Genomic DNA, 18,438 nt, shown 5'->3' on the forward strand with positions numbered 1-18,438 from the left:
AAGAGAAAAAGTTGTCACCATGGAACAAACGCTTTACCTTCCTTGATATGACAAAACTAGCTGTCTACTCTCCATTCTATCGTCAGATTGTCTGTTGGAGGGGTGTCCAGTTGAGTGAGCTATTTTAATGTCGACTACATTTACCAGTTGGACACGATCTGAGGCGTGCCGATCTGGAATGTAAAACTCTCGCCAATATATTACTGTAAATTATCTGGTTATTCCTTGTCTGAAAACAGGTTATTACTAGTTGGCAGAGCAAATTATAACGTATCTATCTCTCAGTCATTAATGTCTGGAAGTCCTAGTTTACTGTTTTGTTTTAAAAAGGAGAAACCCAACAATGCTAAATATCTTAATAAGCTACGTTAATTGATTGAGGTTTGGTTACTTGGCAACAAAGAAGGCCATACAAACTATCAAATGACCGGTTACGGATGTGAGATTTTATTTTACGTTTGTATCTAATTTTGAATTTTCATAGAAAGCTGTTGTATTTACGATACACTTTCAAACCACTGCAGAATGTTTCCACGTGTGATATCAAAGTGCAAGTGTTCGATGCTCTGAAGTTTACAGACTATTTTCGTTGTTATAAAACTGATTATTTACTTTACCACGTGACATTGACTAAAGTTTACATACATGGATCGTCCATGAAGCAGGAGACGCTTTACCTTCTGGAACAATAATACTGGCGTTTGTTTAAATTTTCCTTATAAATCTTTCTGTTATTCACATTTTGTTCTCATTCTATTAATCTTTAGCCTTAGTTCGTTTTTTTGTCTTTATCTTGTTTATTTCTACTGTAAACGTTAAAGTTCCTTGTTTTCGTTCTAGGATCCTGATTCCCTGGGGTGCCGTGGTGTTCGTGGTTGGAGTTTTATGTCTCTGTGTATGCATTTGCCTGTGCCTTCATGCCTACTGTATATTCCAACTCTCGGACCAGGAGACACAGACCACGGTAAACTATTCTATATAATTTATAATTTATTATATAAGCTTGAGCTATTATATTGATTGTTTTTTTATCATCATTTGGATATCCTGTAAACTTAAGTAAGGCGACATATTCACAAGACGTTTACCTAAGGTGATAGGTGGAGATTTCATATTTTTATAATGATTAGGTGATATTAGCAAATCAAATAGGGGATCTAAAACTAATCATTTGAGCGCTGTCACTTAAGTGGAGTACAAAGCACGAGGACAACTCGATAAGTGAGACTCTAAGTTATAGTACCAATTAACGGTATTCTTGTTACAACTTGAACCCTTATCGTGAATTAATGCCATTCAGACAATAAGCCCCATCTCAGTTTCTTGTTATTGAATCTGTGTCTCTTTCAATGCATTTCAGGATGACATTCCTATAATTTCCACGAAGGATTCGAACATTTCGCCCACCTTTACCTCTGTACTGGATAAGAAACCTCCGCTTGGTCCGGACAGTGGGGTGAGGAATGGGCGTTACGGAGGCGGTGGAGGATCACTGGCAAAGAAACAAGTGTCCATATCTCAAGGGGTGACTATCCCTATACAGCACCACGGACCACAACAGGCGCAAGTGTCATATGTCCAGGCCAACCGGGGATTCCCCCAGTCAGGGACTTATACACCATCAGGCAGTCAATCTATTCAGCCGTCAGGGCAACAGGGTCAGGTGTCAGGACCTCACGAGCAGAGTTCAGGGGGTTACGGTTCAACTCAAACCGGAGGACACGTGACTGGATCTCAGATTGGGACTAAACAGATGTCAGCTGGAACGGATCAAACACAAAGTGGAATCAGTAATATGTCCGGGAGTTACAGCGGAAGTGGTGGACATGTGACAGGAAACTATCACAGCACAGGTCCCCATGTTAACATAGGCTACTCTCAATATGGCGGGAGTGGGCAGTTATCACCTGGAGGATATCAAGGTAGCAGAAGTGGAACCATGTCGTCTGTTAGCTCACGTGGACACAGTCCTGGATACGGGTATCCTCTTCAGCCACATCAGCCAACTCCATATAGCACACTGACGCAAAAATCGGTAATTCCCGTTAGTGTTTCGCATGTACAGCATGGCCAAGTGATCAAACAGGGTGGCGGATACGACGAAGATTATGACAACACGGCAGAAACAGCACCGATGATAGGACAATCACATATTCAGAGTAACCAATCGTGGCGTCCGTCAGGTCCGTCACGTGACGACGATGTGCCGGAGCCTCAGCCATTGGTCTACCCATCAGAAAGACGACCAATGACATTTGAGCAAACTTCTACGTCTAAAATGAGTATTTATGATAATATGTATTCATTAGATAAATTAGATGAATGAATATCTATATTTCAGTCATTAAAATGGTATATACACGTTAATATATAGGAACATCAGGTACATCACGTGCTCTGTGTAAGTGGCGGATATGTGAACAGCCTTTCGCCCGACGGCTTTGATTTTGCTGGACCTACATACACTTTGTAGCCACCAGGAGCATGAATCATGACTCGTGTGATCAACATCTTTGGACTGCTCTTATATAATGACATTCTTTCAGGCTCAGTTTGCTTATGCCACTTGATAAAAGGAAGCGGTGCTAAGTCCTTAATATATGTACATTTTGTACATAAGTAATGAAGATTTATCCCTGTAATACTAACTAGGATATATACGTGACTGACCCGGGTGTGTTTTATACATGTGTGTTTTGTGTACTGTGAGAACTCCGTGTCGTAAGTCAATCTATTCAAACAAATTATAAGAGGTAACGATTGTAACAGGCAGTCTTTTCTTCGTCATTTTAACGGTATCGGTCTTTTTTCTTGTATATTTCTGCTAGACTGCATACACAATCTCCTCTCAGTTAATTTATCAATCAACATCAATTAACTTTGTGTGAACATCACAAAACACATATTTGTTAAAGCAACAGTATACAAAAGATCTGCATCCTACGAACATCCCTACCTCTACGTTTCACTTTAGTGATTAATTACTGCTGCCTTACAAACACATATCGAGTAGCTAGCCCGAGTTCCTTCTGTGTAACTGACACTGATCAATACTGTAGTTTGAGGTGAGTTCCCTCCCTTTTAATTATCACCCCTGCCGACGTATTATAATTTAATGATAATACGTATCTGGCTCCCTTTTTACCCACAACTTCAGATTCCGGTCGTTGTGACGTCATTTAGCTTGGTATATTATATGTTATTTAAATATCTATGCTTTTTTTAATTTAAGATAATTTAATAGTTATATATAAATGTATGATATGAATTATGTATGGTTTAACGCTATGAAATATTGTATTTTATAAAAATAAATACGTTAAAATTGATTTTTCATTTTGTTTTGCTTTCATATTAATTCATACTCTGTTAATATCACTTAAAAATCTGGAATTCCTATCAGCACGTCTGCATCCATCCCCACCCACGCTTACTAGAGATATATTTTGAGAAGATAAGTCCTATAGGTTTTCGAAACACACCAGATTTCATGCATGTTCAGCTGCGATGAAACATGTTTTGAAGTTAATATTTTGTAGATTTTTATCTTCAATCACACAAATTTCATGCTGAAATAACAAACTTTACTGAGAATGATTACCGCTACATGTAAGCGTCTCTAAACTCCCAAGATTACAACTAAAAAAATCTACGTACTTACATATACATTATAACTGCACATCTGCAAAACATGAGTACTAATGTATATGAATACAACCCTCCTTTGATATGCTTGTGGATTAAAGCGATACACAGGCGATACACATCAACATATCGCAAATACAGAAAACCACAGTCAACCGATTGCGATGAAGATGCATTGCCTCCTCCAACGTCAAAATGAATTGCTCCCTACCCCTCAACCCCCACCCCAACCCCCTCCCTTCCCTTAACCCCGCCATCACCACCACCACCCCAACAAATCAAAGTATCGGGGAACTATAGACGCCGAGTCTGGTGTATATTGAAATATAGGAATATCTCAGTATAGAATATCATAAGATCTTTAGTGTTGGCCAGACAGATATAGATATATACAGGAAGATTCAAAACGTGAAGTCATGATAAGATCTTCATATGATCGTTATGGTGGATGAGTGTGATTGGAGAGGTAATAACTGATCGTGTCCAGTCAAGTGTGACCCTGAAAGCTGCACCTTCTGCAGTGTAGTGCACGGTTATAGATCCCTGAATATCTTCTCGTGTTGGTGGGGATATGTTGAGATTACACTATCGATGATGAATTATTGGCTACCGGCAAACTAGTTCATAGCTTGTTTCAACACTGCATATTATCAGGTCTCAAATACAAAGTGTATGTTTTAAGCTGATATCAGAAGTTGTAGAAGTTGAGGCACTAACGGTGGCCTTTTTAGTCTTGTCTAGCGGGGATTTCTCTTTAGTCTAGTGGTAAAGTGTCTGGTTAGTGACTTCACTAGTAATTTGGTGGAGGTTAAAACCGCGAAGAAGATGCATTCAGGCTATAGATCCAATTCAATCCCTACCAGCTCGAAGCTGTGTTTTTCGATACTCCTTCCAATTTTTTTATCTGTATATTTTAGTTAAATGCATCAAAATCCAAGAAGACTTAAATATTTTCATTTTAAAGGTGAAAGTATTGTGTTAAAAATAAATTACGCTTTCAATTTCTAGATACAATAAACAGCATATGCACATATGTTCATTTTATCGGAAAAAGTTGATAAATCCTTGCCAGCGATCGTACGGATACTAGACAGACAGACAGACAAACAGACAGACAGAATGTATATATATCACAAGAATGTATAGAGTATACTAGATTTACAAGACTGATAAATCATAATATAAGAAAAAAATCGCAATGACCTATCAGTTGTCCACGCGATGAAACATGCTCTTCATGATATGCTCTAAATTCATGATTGGGTCTACAAGTTTATGACAAAACTTGAACACGTAACCAGAGATGTCGCCGATATTAAATCAATTTCTAACATTTACTAGCACAGATTCAATGACGTAATGGAAACAATGCTATCTCCACATCTATGTAGTTTGCAGGTCTATTTCTGTAATGTTTTTCACACTATAATTAAGAGAATGATGATCGTGGGTTATTGCGGCTTAAATCAAATTGAAGAATAATATCGATAGGATGTTGATAACCAGATCACCATTTTCGGACAGATGGAACTCTTCGTAAGATCCCGGACCTCAATAAAGACTATACTTGTGGGTAGTATTAACCAGAACATATTACATATCAATGCCAACTCTAGGTTTCTACAAATTCTGTACCTTAACCTACTATAATAACCGAATTGTCTGTAGCTAGCCTGGGTGTCCTACTAACCAATAGTCCTGACCCTATCATAAATGTTAATGTATTAGTATCTTTCTGTAGTGACCATTGTCCTTGTACTGCAGAAGACTCTTGGAAATGAGCATACTACAAAACTAAAGACACTGCTTTCTAGTGCTAACCCATCATATCACTAATTGATCTTAAAGAACACCTTAATCTTAGTGTTACTAGTCAAATCATTAACCAGCGAATTTTGCAATCTGTTGATAGATTTGTTCCGTCTTAAAATATTCATTAGACCCGATGATGAATTTTGGATGAACAATGAAATTTGACTAAAACGAGGCAATCTAATAAGACCATACCTTAAGGTAAACACATACTGATAAGGCATGGGCAAACTAGAGAACTATGTAACTATGTTATTACCATAAACATGAATGCCAAAGAAAAATATGTGAAAAATTGACCGAAATCCGTAAATGATTAAACACTATCTCCTGAGAAGCGACGGAAATTAACAAAACAACAAAGAAATGGCGGGAACAAACCAACTGAGAATTCTCCATTAATATATAATGACTCAATTAACATTCATTCAATAGATAAATTATTGTTTACTTCAGACAAGAATGATGATAACCTGCATGAAAGCTTCATTCATTTCTCTCTTACTACTGTTACCATTTCTGAACAAGATGTCCTCGATCAGCTGAAGATAGTTAACACCAACACACCTGAAGGGCCTGATATCTAAGTTTAATCACGGGCTTCGCTCTACCTCTAGTACTTTTCTCTAGCAAAATGAATCTGTGCCTCTCGTTCTACGTTTCAGTTCAATATCTGTTTATTCACTTCTTAAATGCTAGTGTCCATCCCCTTCTCACCTAAAAAGGTCACATTATATATGACATATATAATCAGCAAAAAAAGAAAGGTTAACATGTTTCCTTGGCGAATACCTGTAAATGAGTGAAAACAAAATGACGTTTGTCCAATATTAGAAAATGGTAATGTTTTACATTACAAAATCCAAGGGGGTTACCAAAATCATTCAAGCATGAAAGACTGTATTAGCGAAAGAGCTGCACGAGGTTTTCTGCGACTAACTTGTATCTTCGCTTGAATTTCATAAACATTCAAACTGACAACTGTTCTTTAGATCCTTACGATTTAGAAATCACCGAATCTTGCTATCTATCAACTTTATGATTATGCCCCGGCTGTCACAAGTACAGAGAGAAAGGGCTTTAGGCATGATCCAGGCTGGGGAGTCTCGCCGTCGAGTTGCACGGCATTTTGGTTGCAGTGTTAAGACAATTTGCCAGTTGGTAAGTCGTTTAAACCAAACTGGGTCAACATCCGATAGTCCCCGAAGCGGCCGAGCCCGTAAAACGACCGCCAGGGATGACCGTCGTATACGATCGATACACTTGCGCAATCGATTTGTAACCGCAGTAGAGACTACAAGGACATTGTTTGGGCGTCGTGTGTCTCCCCAAACAGTCCGCAACAGGTTGAGGGCCTACCAATTGAAAGCGCGGCGTCGCTACACTGGACCCAATTTGTTGCGACGTCACCGTAATAATCGGCGTAACTGGACCCGTGTTCACCGTCGTTGGGCCTTACGACAATGGAACAATGTTCTGTTTTCAGATGAGTCCAGGTTTTGTCTGCAACACGGTGACGGAAGGCGCAGAGTGTGGAGGCGACGAGGGAAGCGTTTTGCGAACTGCTGCATCGCAGAGCGGGACCGCTTTGGCGGCGGAAGTGTAATGGTTTGGGGTGGTATTTGTGGGGGGACTCGTACCAGGCTTGTTGTGTTAAATGGCAATTTAACCGGCATTCGATATCGGGACGAAATTTTAAGACCAGTGGTTCTGCCATTCTTAAGACGTCATGGCGTTGGCGCCATTTTTCAACAGGATAACGCACCAGCGCACACCATTCAGAACTTTCTTGCAGCAGAATAACGTACAGGTGTTAGATTGGCCATCTAAATCACCTGATTTGTCACCGATTGAGCATGTCTGGGACGTTCTTGGGCGACGCGTGAGAGAACGTCAAAATCATCCGTCAAACTTGCAGGAGCTGGCCCAAGCCTTGATCGCTGAATGGAACAACATCTCTCCTCGAATTATCCGCCGGTTTACGAGTTCCATGCGACGACGCTGCAATGCTGTTTACTTCCCAATCGGTGGCCATACCCGTTACTAATGGTGTTACCCTTGAAATTGACCCCAACGTCCTTTACAGTCGAATAAAATCAACTGAACGCAAAGTGTTATAATGAACCATGACTGCAGTTTTATCAGAATTGATCAATTACTTTATTCGTACATGATTGGTAAGGATTTATGAGGGGGTTAATTAATTAATCACAGAATAAAGTAGTGTTACCTTTCTTTTTTTGTTTAGTATATATTTATATATCGTATCTAGAGCAAAAATGTTTGAATTGATTTTCGCACGTACGACAGAGGGGAGGTAACTCGTCTTTTATTTATAAAACACGAAATGCCGGTTCGTGTTGAAGTGAATGTGTGACCGATATGTACTTTGTATTTATGTTTTTATTTGTCTATCATATAAAGATGACTTACATAGTCTTTGGCCTGTTCACCAATATTGTTTGGGACTTTTACAATAATATCTTCAATTTCAATATCAACACATTTTATTGACAAATGTCAAAAGGAATTGGACATCAGGCATTGCCTATTTAAGTCCTTTCCTTCAGGTGACAACCTGAGGTAAACAAACAAACAGACATATATATATATATACAATTTTATTGAAGAAAGACATAAGGGGGAGTAACTCCTTATTGTAAACAAACTAGTTCAGGATTATATTAGGAAGTAACCCAATGTTATGTCTATAGAGTTTGAGCATTAATCAAGATGATCTCGTCTGAGATAGTTTCATGTACTTAATTTTGGCTTGATGAGTTCAAATATTTGTTGAAATTAGATTTTTCTCCCAGCAGATAAGGCCACACAAAGTCCATATGCACAACACACTGGCCTACACTGCTTGGGTTTAAAACCCAATTTCAACAAATGGATATACATAGTTTGTAAGTAAGGTTACAACAAGTGCTATTTATAATATGAAGATTGCTTATTTAAATAAGAAGGAGTTACTGCATATAGTTACATAAGCGAAAGTAGCCATCTTAGCTGCCCAGACCAGACTTACATTGTATTTAATTGCAGTATAGGAGGGAAAATGTGAGAGATGATGATTCATAATAATACATCAGATATGTGTAGTACTGCTATAGTAGTAGTCAACTTGGGGGTTTAATTGATAAATAGGAATTTCTGAAAGTACATATAGGATGTTTACAATACCGCATTCAATTAGATAATTCTTCGTATTGGAAATAAAGTCATGTATCATTAGAATGATTGTACATTAGGCATTGAAAAATGGGAATCTCTTAGAACGTGAAATAAAATCTGAAACATGAGATAGGATGACTTTATTTTGTATATCATTACAAAGAACACAACCATGTAATAAAACCTTTACACATAAATGATTATGAGTATCATGGTGCAAGTTCTTTCGTAGGGACTGTCGAATATCGCTATATCTATTGCACTCAAAGAAGAAGTGTAGGGTAGTTTCAGGAGATTGAGTGCACTCACACATTGGAGATTCTATTAGATGATCTTTGAAACGATCATAGTTAAGATTACTAGCGTTATTTCTTAACTGGCACAATATAATGTTTGTATCACGATTACCTAGAAATTCAAAAGCATAATTTGTTCCAGAGTCTATATATTGATTCTTGTTAAATAACCTTTTCAACTGAGATGTGGAATGGATATTACTAATATCTGGGGCAAGTCTGTTAATCTCATTAAACATGCATGGAAAGAAACTTTCGTAATATTTACTGTGCGACACAATGGGGGATCAAAAATTCTATTTGCACGCAAGGTATATCTGTCTTGAGTTTCATCATGTACATATGGTTGAATTATTTCACTTAAGCAATCTGGAGTTTCATTATTTATTATTTTATACATTAAGATAAATTTATGTTCATATCCTCTGGTACTCAAAGTTTCCTAGTTCCCTATATAATTTATCATGTGTTGTCCCTCTACGTTAACCTGTAATTAATCTAGCAGTCTCAAGTTGTATGGATTCCAATAAATTTGTTTGAGCCAGTGTGCAGCTATCCCAAACAACATCTGCGTATTCAATAATTGGCCTAATGTAAGAAGTACACAAGGTAGTAAGAGATTTTCTATCAATTTTGTTTTTTTAATTAACCTTAAGATATTTACCCTTTTAAATGCTTTTTCATAGATATTAGATATGTGTTGATTCTACTTGGCATTACCACTAAGAGTAAGACCTAGATGTGTATGAAGTTTGTTATCAGTAATTGGTTGAACATAAAATGTAATAATTGAGTGGTTTTTGTCAGTTTTTCTTGAAAATACTACAGATTCAGTTTTGGAAGGATTTAATTTGATATCCCATTTATTGGCCCACAGCATTATGTTTGTCAAGTCATCTGAAAGATTCTGTGCCAATTCAATGGGATAATTATCACACGTACCAAAGAGAGATGTATTATCTGCAAATAATTTTATTTTACTGGAGACGCATTCAACAATATCATCAATATATAATAAAATAGTAATGGTCCGTAAACCGAGCCTTGTGGTACTCCAGCTTGGACAGGGTCAAAGGTTGATGCATAACCTTCTGTCAATACTCTCTGTTTCCTATAAGATAGAAAATTTTCAAGCCAATTTAATAGATTACCTGTAACACCATAATATTTTAATTTGGAAAGAAAGCAGTCCATTATGCCAAACCCTATTGAAAGCTTTACTTATGTCACAGAATATAAATCTGATTTCTTTATTTTGATCTAGGCAATTAACAATGGTATGGTAAATAGAGAATAACTGATTTACAGTAGAGTCTTTGGGTGTAAAGCCGGACTGGCGCTTTGTAATAATTTTATATGTAGTAAGATAATTATAGAGACATTTGAAAATAATTTTTTCAAGCATTTTGCTAAAACATGAAGTAATTGATATAGGTCTGTAATTAGATGCCTCATTAGCTAATCCTTTCCCTTTATAAATAGCATTAATATTAGCCAACTTCCAACTGATGGGAATAATACCTGTTTCTATAGATTTATTAAATAGGAGAGTGAGAGGGAGGAGAATAGATGGATGTAGTCGTTTGATTATTTTAGGAATCATGCCGTCTGGTCCAGCAGGTTTATTGCCATTCAAAAAAAATAATTGATCCTTAACATCTTGTTGAGTAATAACAATATTATTTATAGAGTGAGGATAATCATTGACAGTTTCAGGTAAAGGTTCAGTATTTTCAGAAGTGGTCGAAATTGATAGAAAGTATTTATTTAAGCATTCAGCTTTGTCAAATGGATGTTGAATAAATGAGTTATTGTGATTAAGTGGGGGATAGAAGAAGTCTTATTGGTTATATTAAGAACATTTCTTGCAATTTTCCACCATTTATTAGGTGGAATAGATCCGTCGGCTAATGATTTTTGAAGGTGTTCCATGTAAGATTTCTTTGCATCATGTATTTTACTAATAGTTTCATTTCTTTTGTTTCTATAGTCAATGAAGAGCAGAGTTAGTAGTTTTAGTTTACCTATGATTCCTATTTCTTTGTCTTATAAGTGGTCTAATATCATTTGTCATCCATTTCTTATCATTTGGCCTAATAGTCACATTCTTAAAGGGTATACATTCATCAATTAGCTGTTTTATAATGTCACATAGAATATTGTTGAAGTCATTTGAGTCATTAATATTGATAAGGTTTATCCAATCTTTTCCTCTAAGATACTTCTATTAATCTTATCATAATCTGCATCTTGATAAATAAATATTTTCTTCTGATAGATTTGTTGCTTGTAGACTGTGTACAAAATATTGAACTATATCAGAGAATGGTCACTACATATAGCAGGAAAAACCGATGCATATCTAACTAGATTAATGTTATTAGAAAAGACAATATCAATTGATGTGGATGAGGTTGGAGTGATACGGATGGGCTCAGTGATAAAACTTGAAAGATTAAATTTTGTCATAAGTCTAGCAAGATGAAAATTGGGTTGGAGATTTAGCATGTTCATGTTTATATCACCAGTAATTACCATATCTAAGTTGGTGTTTACAACTTTTTCAATTACTGAGTCTAAGTTTTTCCAATAGCTGACTGGTGATTCAGGTCTATAGAGACAAGTTAACAGAAACTTGTGTGACTCAACATGGATTTCCACCCATATTATTTCAACCTCATCCCGTTCGAGATCACATCGTCTTCTAACGAATATATTGTTTTTGTAATATATAAGTACCCCACCACCAGGACCTGTTTTGCTATCTAACCTATGAAGATTTTCAAAGTACTTAGGTATTATAAGCTCAGTATCAGGTGTGAGATGGTTTTCAGTTAAGCAAACGATATCATTACCATTTACCTCCGCATCAACAATGTCAATCTTATTTCGTAAGGATCTAATATTAAGATGAGAAATTTGTAGGTTACATAGAGAACCTGGGTTTAATCCAATATCATTACACCTTACTAACAAGGTGCTAGCACCATAAAGAGAGAAGAGTAAATTTTTGACATATAGAATATAATGGAAATTACAAATTGATATCACACAAAAGTATGCCAATAATTTATCAGTATACCCCCGAGCAACAATACATGTCCCGTCACGTAATATAACTATTGTTGTTTTAGCCATAATCATACAGAGCTATAATTCCAAAACATTCTGCTGTGACGCGATTAGGATACATGATATAGCGAGCATCTAGAAAGCAGATTAATTTAGTGTCTGGGCAAGCATAGATGAATAAAAATACGAGAAAATACATTCTATTCACAAACAAGGCAATAGTTAGACACACATATATACATACAGCGTGTAAGATAGACATTGAAGGGACAGGCAGATATACACGCACTGCTATTCAGCATGGTAATGGACAAAAATGAAAAAAAAGTGTCTGGGTTTCTGGGTATTTTAAGTTGTAATGTACCGTATATTGCAAACACTCAAACGATGGGGACATCCTAATAAGCATAATAACAATAATAGATAAACAGTGCTTTGATTTTATAATTGACTTCACATGATCGATTAAAATCAAACTCATAGGATTAATAGGACAAATAACAAACTTACTTAGAATATAAATAAACAGTGATTTTCCGGCAGCAGCATTTTATTTCAAATTTAGAATATGTCAAATAATATTAACTAGACACAACCTTTAAAAATCACAAGATGTTTAAATACACTACAAAATAAATACCCGGATGTTTCTGTTACTGGAGCGTGTGAACATTGTACTTCCTGGTCTGTTATTATAAACGTCGGTGGACACTAGTCATCACTAGTAACCCTAGTCAAGTATCAGTGACCGCTAGGTGCAGTTATTTCCGATAGATCTTACAAATAGCATGTATTTCTAGGTAAACACTTAATTCGCATAATATTAACTTACTTGTCTCTTATCCAAAACCACAGCCATTGGTCAGACGTCTCGTCTCTGTAACCAGCGAAACCAGACACACCAGGAACATAAATGTGCACCCCTTTATAAATAGCGTGAGAGCGAGATCCCTGCAATACCTAACCCTCCAGCATGAAGGTCCCCACGCTGTCACTACTCTTCACTGTAGTCATCCTGGCATGTCTGGTCAGCGAAGGACAATGCTGGTTCTCGTCTGTCAGAAGGGGAGCCAGTTTCGCTAAAGGCGCTGTCCTCGGGGCGCGTGATATGTACAGAGGATATAGGTATGTTCTTATTGTCTGTTTTTAGTTCATACCTTTTGTCTTGTATGTTCAGGGTCGCATGCATGTCGTAAAAGCAGATGTATATGTCTAATAAAATAGCCAATCGAAGATAAGTAATGGTAGTATACCAACATCTTATATATATAAACTTCAATTTATATGTACTTGGGATATATATATATATATGCGCGCGCGTGTGTGTGGTGATGTGTGTGTGTGTGTGTGTGTGTGTGTTGGTGTATGTATGTGTTGGTTTGTTAGTGTGGTGAGTATGTAATGTGGTGGTGGTGGTGTGTGTGTGGTGGTGGTGTGGTGGTGGTGGTGGTGGTGGTGTGTGTGTGTGTATGTGTTGGTTTGTTAGTGTGGTGAGTGTGTAGTGTGGTGGTGGTGGTGGTTTGTGTGTGTTGGTTTGTTAGTGTGGTGTAGTGGTGGTGGTGGTGGTGTGTGTGTGTGTGTGTGTTTGTGTGTGTGTGGGTGAGTAGTCGTGTGTGTGTGTGGGTGTGTGTATATTGGTGTGTGTATGTGTAATGTGATGTTGTGTGTGTGTGTGTGTGTGTGTGTGTGTGTGTGTGATAGTGTGTGTTGTTGTGTGTATGTGTTGGTTTGTTAGTGTGGTGAGTGTGTAGTGTGGTGGTGTGTATGCGTGTTGTGGTGGTGGTGGTGGTGATGTGTGATTATGTGCGTTGGTGTGTGTATGTGTTGGTTTGTTAGTGTTGTGAGTGTGTAGTGTGGTGGTGGTGGTGTGTGTGTGTTGTGGTGGTGATGGTGGTGGTGGTGGTGATGGGTGTGTGTGTGTGTGTTGGTGTGTGTATGTGTTGGTTTGTTAGTGTTTTGAGTGTGTAGTGTGGTGGTGGTGGTGTGTGTGGTGATGTGGTGGTGGTGGTTGTGGTGTGTGTGTTGGTGTGTGTATGTGTTGGTTTGTTAGTGTTTTGAGTGCGTAGTGTGGTGGTGGTGGTGTGTGTGTGTGTGTGTGTTGTGGTGGTGATGGTGGTGGTGGTGGTGATGGGTGTGTGAGTGTGTTGGTGTGTGTTTGTGTAATGTGGTGTTGTGTGTGTGTGTTTCAATTGCAATCTCTATAAGCATACTCGGAATCCATCATACGAACGCGATATTTTCTTTCTAAATATCCAATTGCATATATGAACTTGATATTCATTAATCAATATAACTTAACTCGATATTTATTTCTCCATGTCAGTATATATTCTTTATCAAAAGCTTTATTAATTTTGTCTCTATATTGAAATCTATACTGCTCAATATCTGTTCTCAAACCCATGTAAGTATTCACATCGATATATAACCGAATTGTCACTGTGAAGACAAATGTCTCTACAATGTTTTCCGGCAGGAAACTCTGGCTATTGTCTAGCGTAATTCTAGTCTCTAAACTCTTTGCACCAGCGGAACGCTCCAAATACAAGTTAATCTATCTGAAAGAGTCGCCCTTCCTCAAGTTAGTGAGATAATCATTGGGACTAACACAAAGTAAACATGTGGCATGGTGAACATTCTATATATTCGGTATAATCTATCATGAAGAATTTGCAATTGCAATTCTTCTAAAAGTTAAATTGAAGATATATTCATAAGTATTTCCGTAATTTAAAGTCTGTCGCATTGTGTTATATCTTTTGGCCAATATCATATTTTTATGTTTACCTTCTGTTCTTTTCTATTGAAGCATTTTGATTAGTAAGGTTAATCATTCGATCAATGTCTCTATATAAATTGTATGCTGCTGGTTAACATTGGTACATTGTACATGTATAAATTAACACAAATACGCTGCCATAGAGTGATCGGTAGGAATGTTATTTACCTGTCTACATCTCCACAGGTGACATGTGAAGGCGGATACAAGTCTGTGTGCGCCCGTGCGTGTAAGAGCGCAGTAGGACTTATCAAATTGTGTATTGCACATTGGTTAACTACATGTCTTCTCTATACTACTCAGTAAAACAACAAGCACCACTGTATGTTTGCATGACATGATATCATGTCAATATGTGGACCAAAAGGAAATAGAATTATGTATTACAAAAAAAGAAAAGACCATTTTTACTCGTTGGTTAGTTAAATGGTGACAAAAAATGATCGTTGGTTAGTTTTCTCTTCTTAAATCCTCAATACTTCCCACTATTCAAGATTTCTCGGTGTGAATTCAGCGTTTTCATTAAACGGTAAAAACAAAAAAGACCATTTGCATCTGATGTGAAGGTGTGGCGTTGAGACTGTAGGATAAATCACACAGAAAATCCACGTCTACTTTCATATGATAGTCGCATATTAATGCAAGATGGATATTTATTATCTAGCTTAAAATTTTGAAGATAATATTCTTTTTGTTCTGCCAATAACAATGAAGTTTGAAGCACATTAAGAAAATGACGATAGTGGTTCCATTGTATTTTTACTGGTAAATTGTGCTGCCATTTTTACGATGTCATTTGTAAACATTGGTACTGGTAAATTGTGCTGTCATTTTCACGATGTCTTGTTAATTTGGGATGCCATTTTCACGATGTCATTTGTAAATATTTGTAATGTTAATTTGGGATGCCATTTTCACGATGTCATTTGTAAGTAGTTTTACCCGACATCTCTACATATTCTCGTGTCATTGAGATTGCAATAATCGAAACTATAGGCAACCTCGTTCTTCCCAGGGATATGAGACGGGCCAACTGGAGGAACTCCGACAAGTATTTTCACGCCCGGGCTAATTACGACGTCGCCCGACACGGACCAGGTGGTCGCTGGGCCGCACGAGTTATTAGGTATGGACCATCTTACAACCCAGATGGCAGGCGTCCAGCACATTTTTTTTCCCGAAACTTTGAATGTGTTCCTTCAATCATTGATATTTTGAAAAGTATTTCCTTTTTTGGTATAAATTCATATGGAAATCTGCAAGATGTTTTTTTATTTTGATAATTGCGTTGATTCAATGACGTCCTAACTTGTGATAATTTATTACATTTGATATATTTATTCCTTTTTTGTTTTGTATTGCAAGTAACGCACGTGAGAACTGGCAGGGTAGTGTTAGTGGGCGTGGTTACGAGGACACACGAGCAGACCAAGAAGCTAACAGATGGGGACGTAACGGAGGGGACCCAAACAGGTATCGCCCTAGGGACCTTCCTGACAGATACTGAGCTTGAGAAACAACTAAAGAACTGGACACAATTCTTAGCTTTAAGTATGCGCTGTTCTTCTATAAACAATAAACCCTGATTCGTGTTTAACTCATCGCCTCCTCGCTTCTTAATTTACCGTATACTACAAAATTCCAGAGACTTTGCAAATATCGCTTACAAGGAATTGGCTACAGTTCACATATTGGTACATAAAAAGTCAACAATTACATTTTCATTTTGCTACATTTGCAATAAATACAGGGTTAAGCCCACGGAAAACATTTGAGATGTTCTTTTTATGATTCGGTTGTCGCGGAAAACATATATGTTAAGTTTTCACGTTTAAATGAAATAATAAAATGCTATTTGTATATATGTTTCCAGTTTTATATTTCCTACTTCATCAATTACTAGCCTTTCTCTGACTGTTATGGAAAAAGGCCATTGTAAAGAAAGAGTATTTTACTTTCGTGCATATATTATTATACTGCAACGAAAAGTCTTGTGAATTTACTTTCATCTCATATACTGTCTATACACTATAAAAAATAAGGTGTAAATTTACACCAAAAATGGTGGCAGTTATTTTGGTGTAAACGTTCCAGGAAATAAATAGTGTAAAGTTACACCTGCAAGGAAAGTGTAACATTACACCATATTAATCAGGTGTAACATTACACCAGTACCTGTGGTGTTACATTACACCATATCAATTAGGTGTAACATTACACCATACCAATCAGGTGTAACATTACACAATACCAATTAGATGTAAACTTACACCAGTACCTGTGGTGTAACATTACACCATACCAATTAAGTGTAACATTACACCATACCAATTAGGTGTAACATTACACCAGTACCTGTGGTGTAACATTACACCATACCAATTAGGTGTAACATTACACCAGTACCTGTGGTGTAACATTACACCATACCAATCAGTTGTAACATTACACAATACCAATTAGGTGTAAACTTACACCAGTACCTGTGGTGTAGCAGCACAACTGCATGAGTGTAGTTTGAATGTAAACTTACATGGATGCCTATGATTTAACAAAACACCACAGTTGCGATGGTGCTTTAGTGTTACACCAATGCATTTAAGGAAAGTTTATGCCAATAATGAGTGTAAACTCAACTGCCACCAGCAAAAACAGTAATGATTTAATATCACTACAGTAATGTAGATGGTATACATCATCGTGTGAGAAAAAATCAAACAGAAAATTTGTTATTTCCAAGGTTGATACACCACACTACTGTTGAATTACCCCCATTCCAACAATGTGGTCAAGTGTGACATTTGACCCCCTAACTTTCACCGATTACCACCATGAATAACCTAACCACATGTATAAATTTTACTATACAATGCCATCGTGTAAATATGAACTTAAATCTTTTTGTTTGGGCTCATAAGATATAAATGTATTTGAAATGGATAGACAAAACAATCAGTTTATTTAATACCATAATATTTTGTTGAGATATCATTACTGACAACAAAAGAAATTAAATATCCCAATATTTTTTTTAATAAACTTTCAAAATAGCCATGCAGTGATGCTACTTTCTTCATGATCAATAAAGCACTCTTTATCTTGCATGCCTATAAGAGTAATAACCAACAATATCCTTAAAATACCATACATACATTATTGTAATTACAATGCAATGTGGAAATAACAATATGTATACAAGTTATAATCAATCAAATCTTTTTTTATCAGCATTCAATATGAGAAAATGATTTCTGGTTAGAGAAAGTGTAATAAAAACATAAATCAATTCAGGGGTCAAGTGTTTAAACTGTTGTTTTGTGACGCTTTCTTCCAAACCAAACATAATATTATGTAGAGTTGATTCACAATTCTGCAAAATGCTATATGCCACCTCACATTTGGTGCATCTACATCAACAATGGGAGGACTTAGCACAGCAGCCACAGTTAACCTACTGATATTTGTGTAGCCAACACATAAGTATGTAAGTTTGGGGCAATGCTTTATATGTAAAAACTCTGTGTCCGGGAAATTTTCACATCCTGTAATCAGCAATGTTGACAGATTTTCGAGACATGGTACAGTGTAGAAAATTCTGCATAGGACAAGTCCAGCCAAAAAAGATGTGTTGACAGCGGTAAATATGTGTTTAAACAC

General features: G+C 36.8%; 2 protein-coding genes across 2 annotated transcripts in view; both read left to right on the top strand.

Annotated features, from left to right (window-relative positions):
* LOC132554105 (uncharacterized) overlaps positions 1-3,329 on the top strand; it is a 29,353-nt gene extending 26,024 nt beyond the window's left edge. Inside the window, exons 2-3 of the mRNA XM_060218405.1 lie at positions 841-964; positions 1,361-3,329. Of these exons, the coding sequence (XP_060074388.1) occupies positions 841-964; positions 1,361-2,326 (1,090 nt within the window). The 3' untranslated portion in view covers positions 2,327-3,329. The remainder of the gene's footprint in view (positions 1-840; positions 965-1,360) is intronic.
* Positions 3,330-12,770: 9,441 nt separating this feature from the next.
* LOC132554100 (serum amyloid A-5 protein-like) lies at positions 12,771-16,641 on the top strand. The gene is made up of 3 exons (XM_060218398.1): positions 12,771-13,127; positions 15,797-15,907; positions 16,147-16,641. Exons 1-3 carry the CDS (start codon positions 12,976-12,978, stop codon positions 16,286-16,288), a joined length of 405 nt encoding a protein of 134 aa, XP_060074381.1. The 5' UTR covers positions 12,771-12,975; the 3' UTR covers positions 16,289-16,641.
* Positions 16,642-18,438: the final 1,797 nt, after the last annotated feature.

Source organism: Ylistrum balloti, unplaced genomic scaffold (genome assembly GCF_031769215.1).
Source record: "Ylistrum balloti isolate Yb309-2 unplaced genomic scaffold, AGI_CSIRO_Ybal_v1 Utg370378, whole genome shotgun sequence".
NCBI lineage: Eukaryota > Metazoa > Mollusca > Bivalvia > Pectinida > Pectinidae > Ylistrum > Ylistrum balloti.

What these genes read in the sequence shown, in the direction of transcription:
- LOC132554100 (XM_060218398.1), top strand. Translation starts at nt 12,976, where the DNA reads ATGAAGGTCCCCACGCTGTCACTACTCTTCACTGTAGTCATCCTGGCA. An exon ending in GATATGTACAGAGGATATAG is followed by an intron (nt 13,128 to 15,796) that starts GTATGTTCTTAT and finishes CGTTCTTCCCAG; the next exon opens with GGATATGAGACGGGCCAACT. An exon ending in TGGGCCGCACGAGTTATTAG is followed by an intron (nt 15,908 to 16,146) that starts GTATGGACCATC and finishes TTGTATTGCAAG; the next exon opens with TAACGCACGTGAGAACTGGC.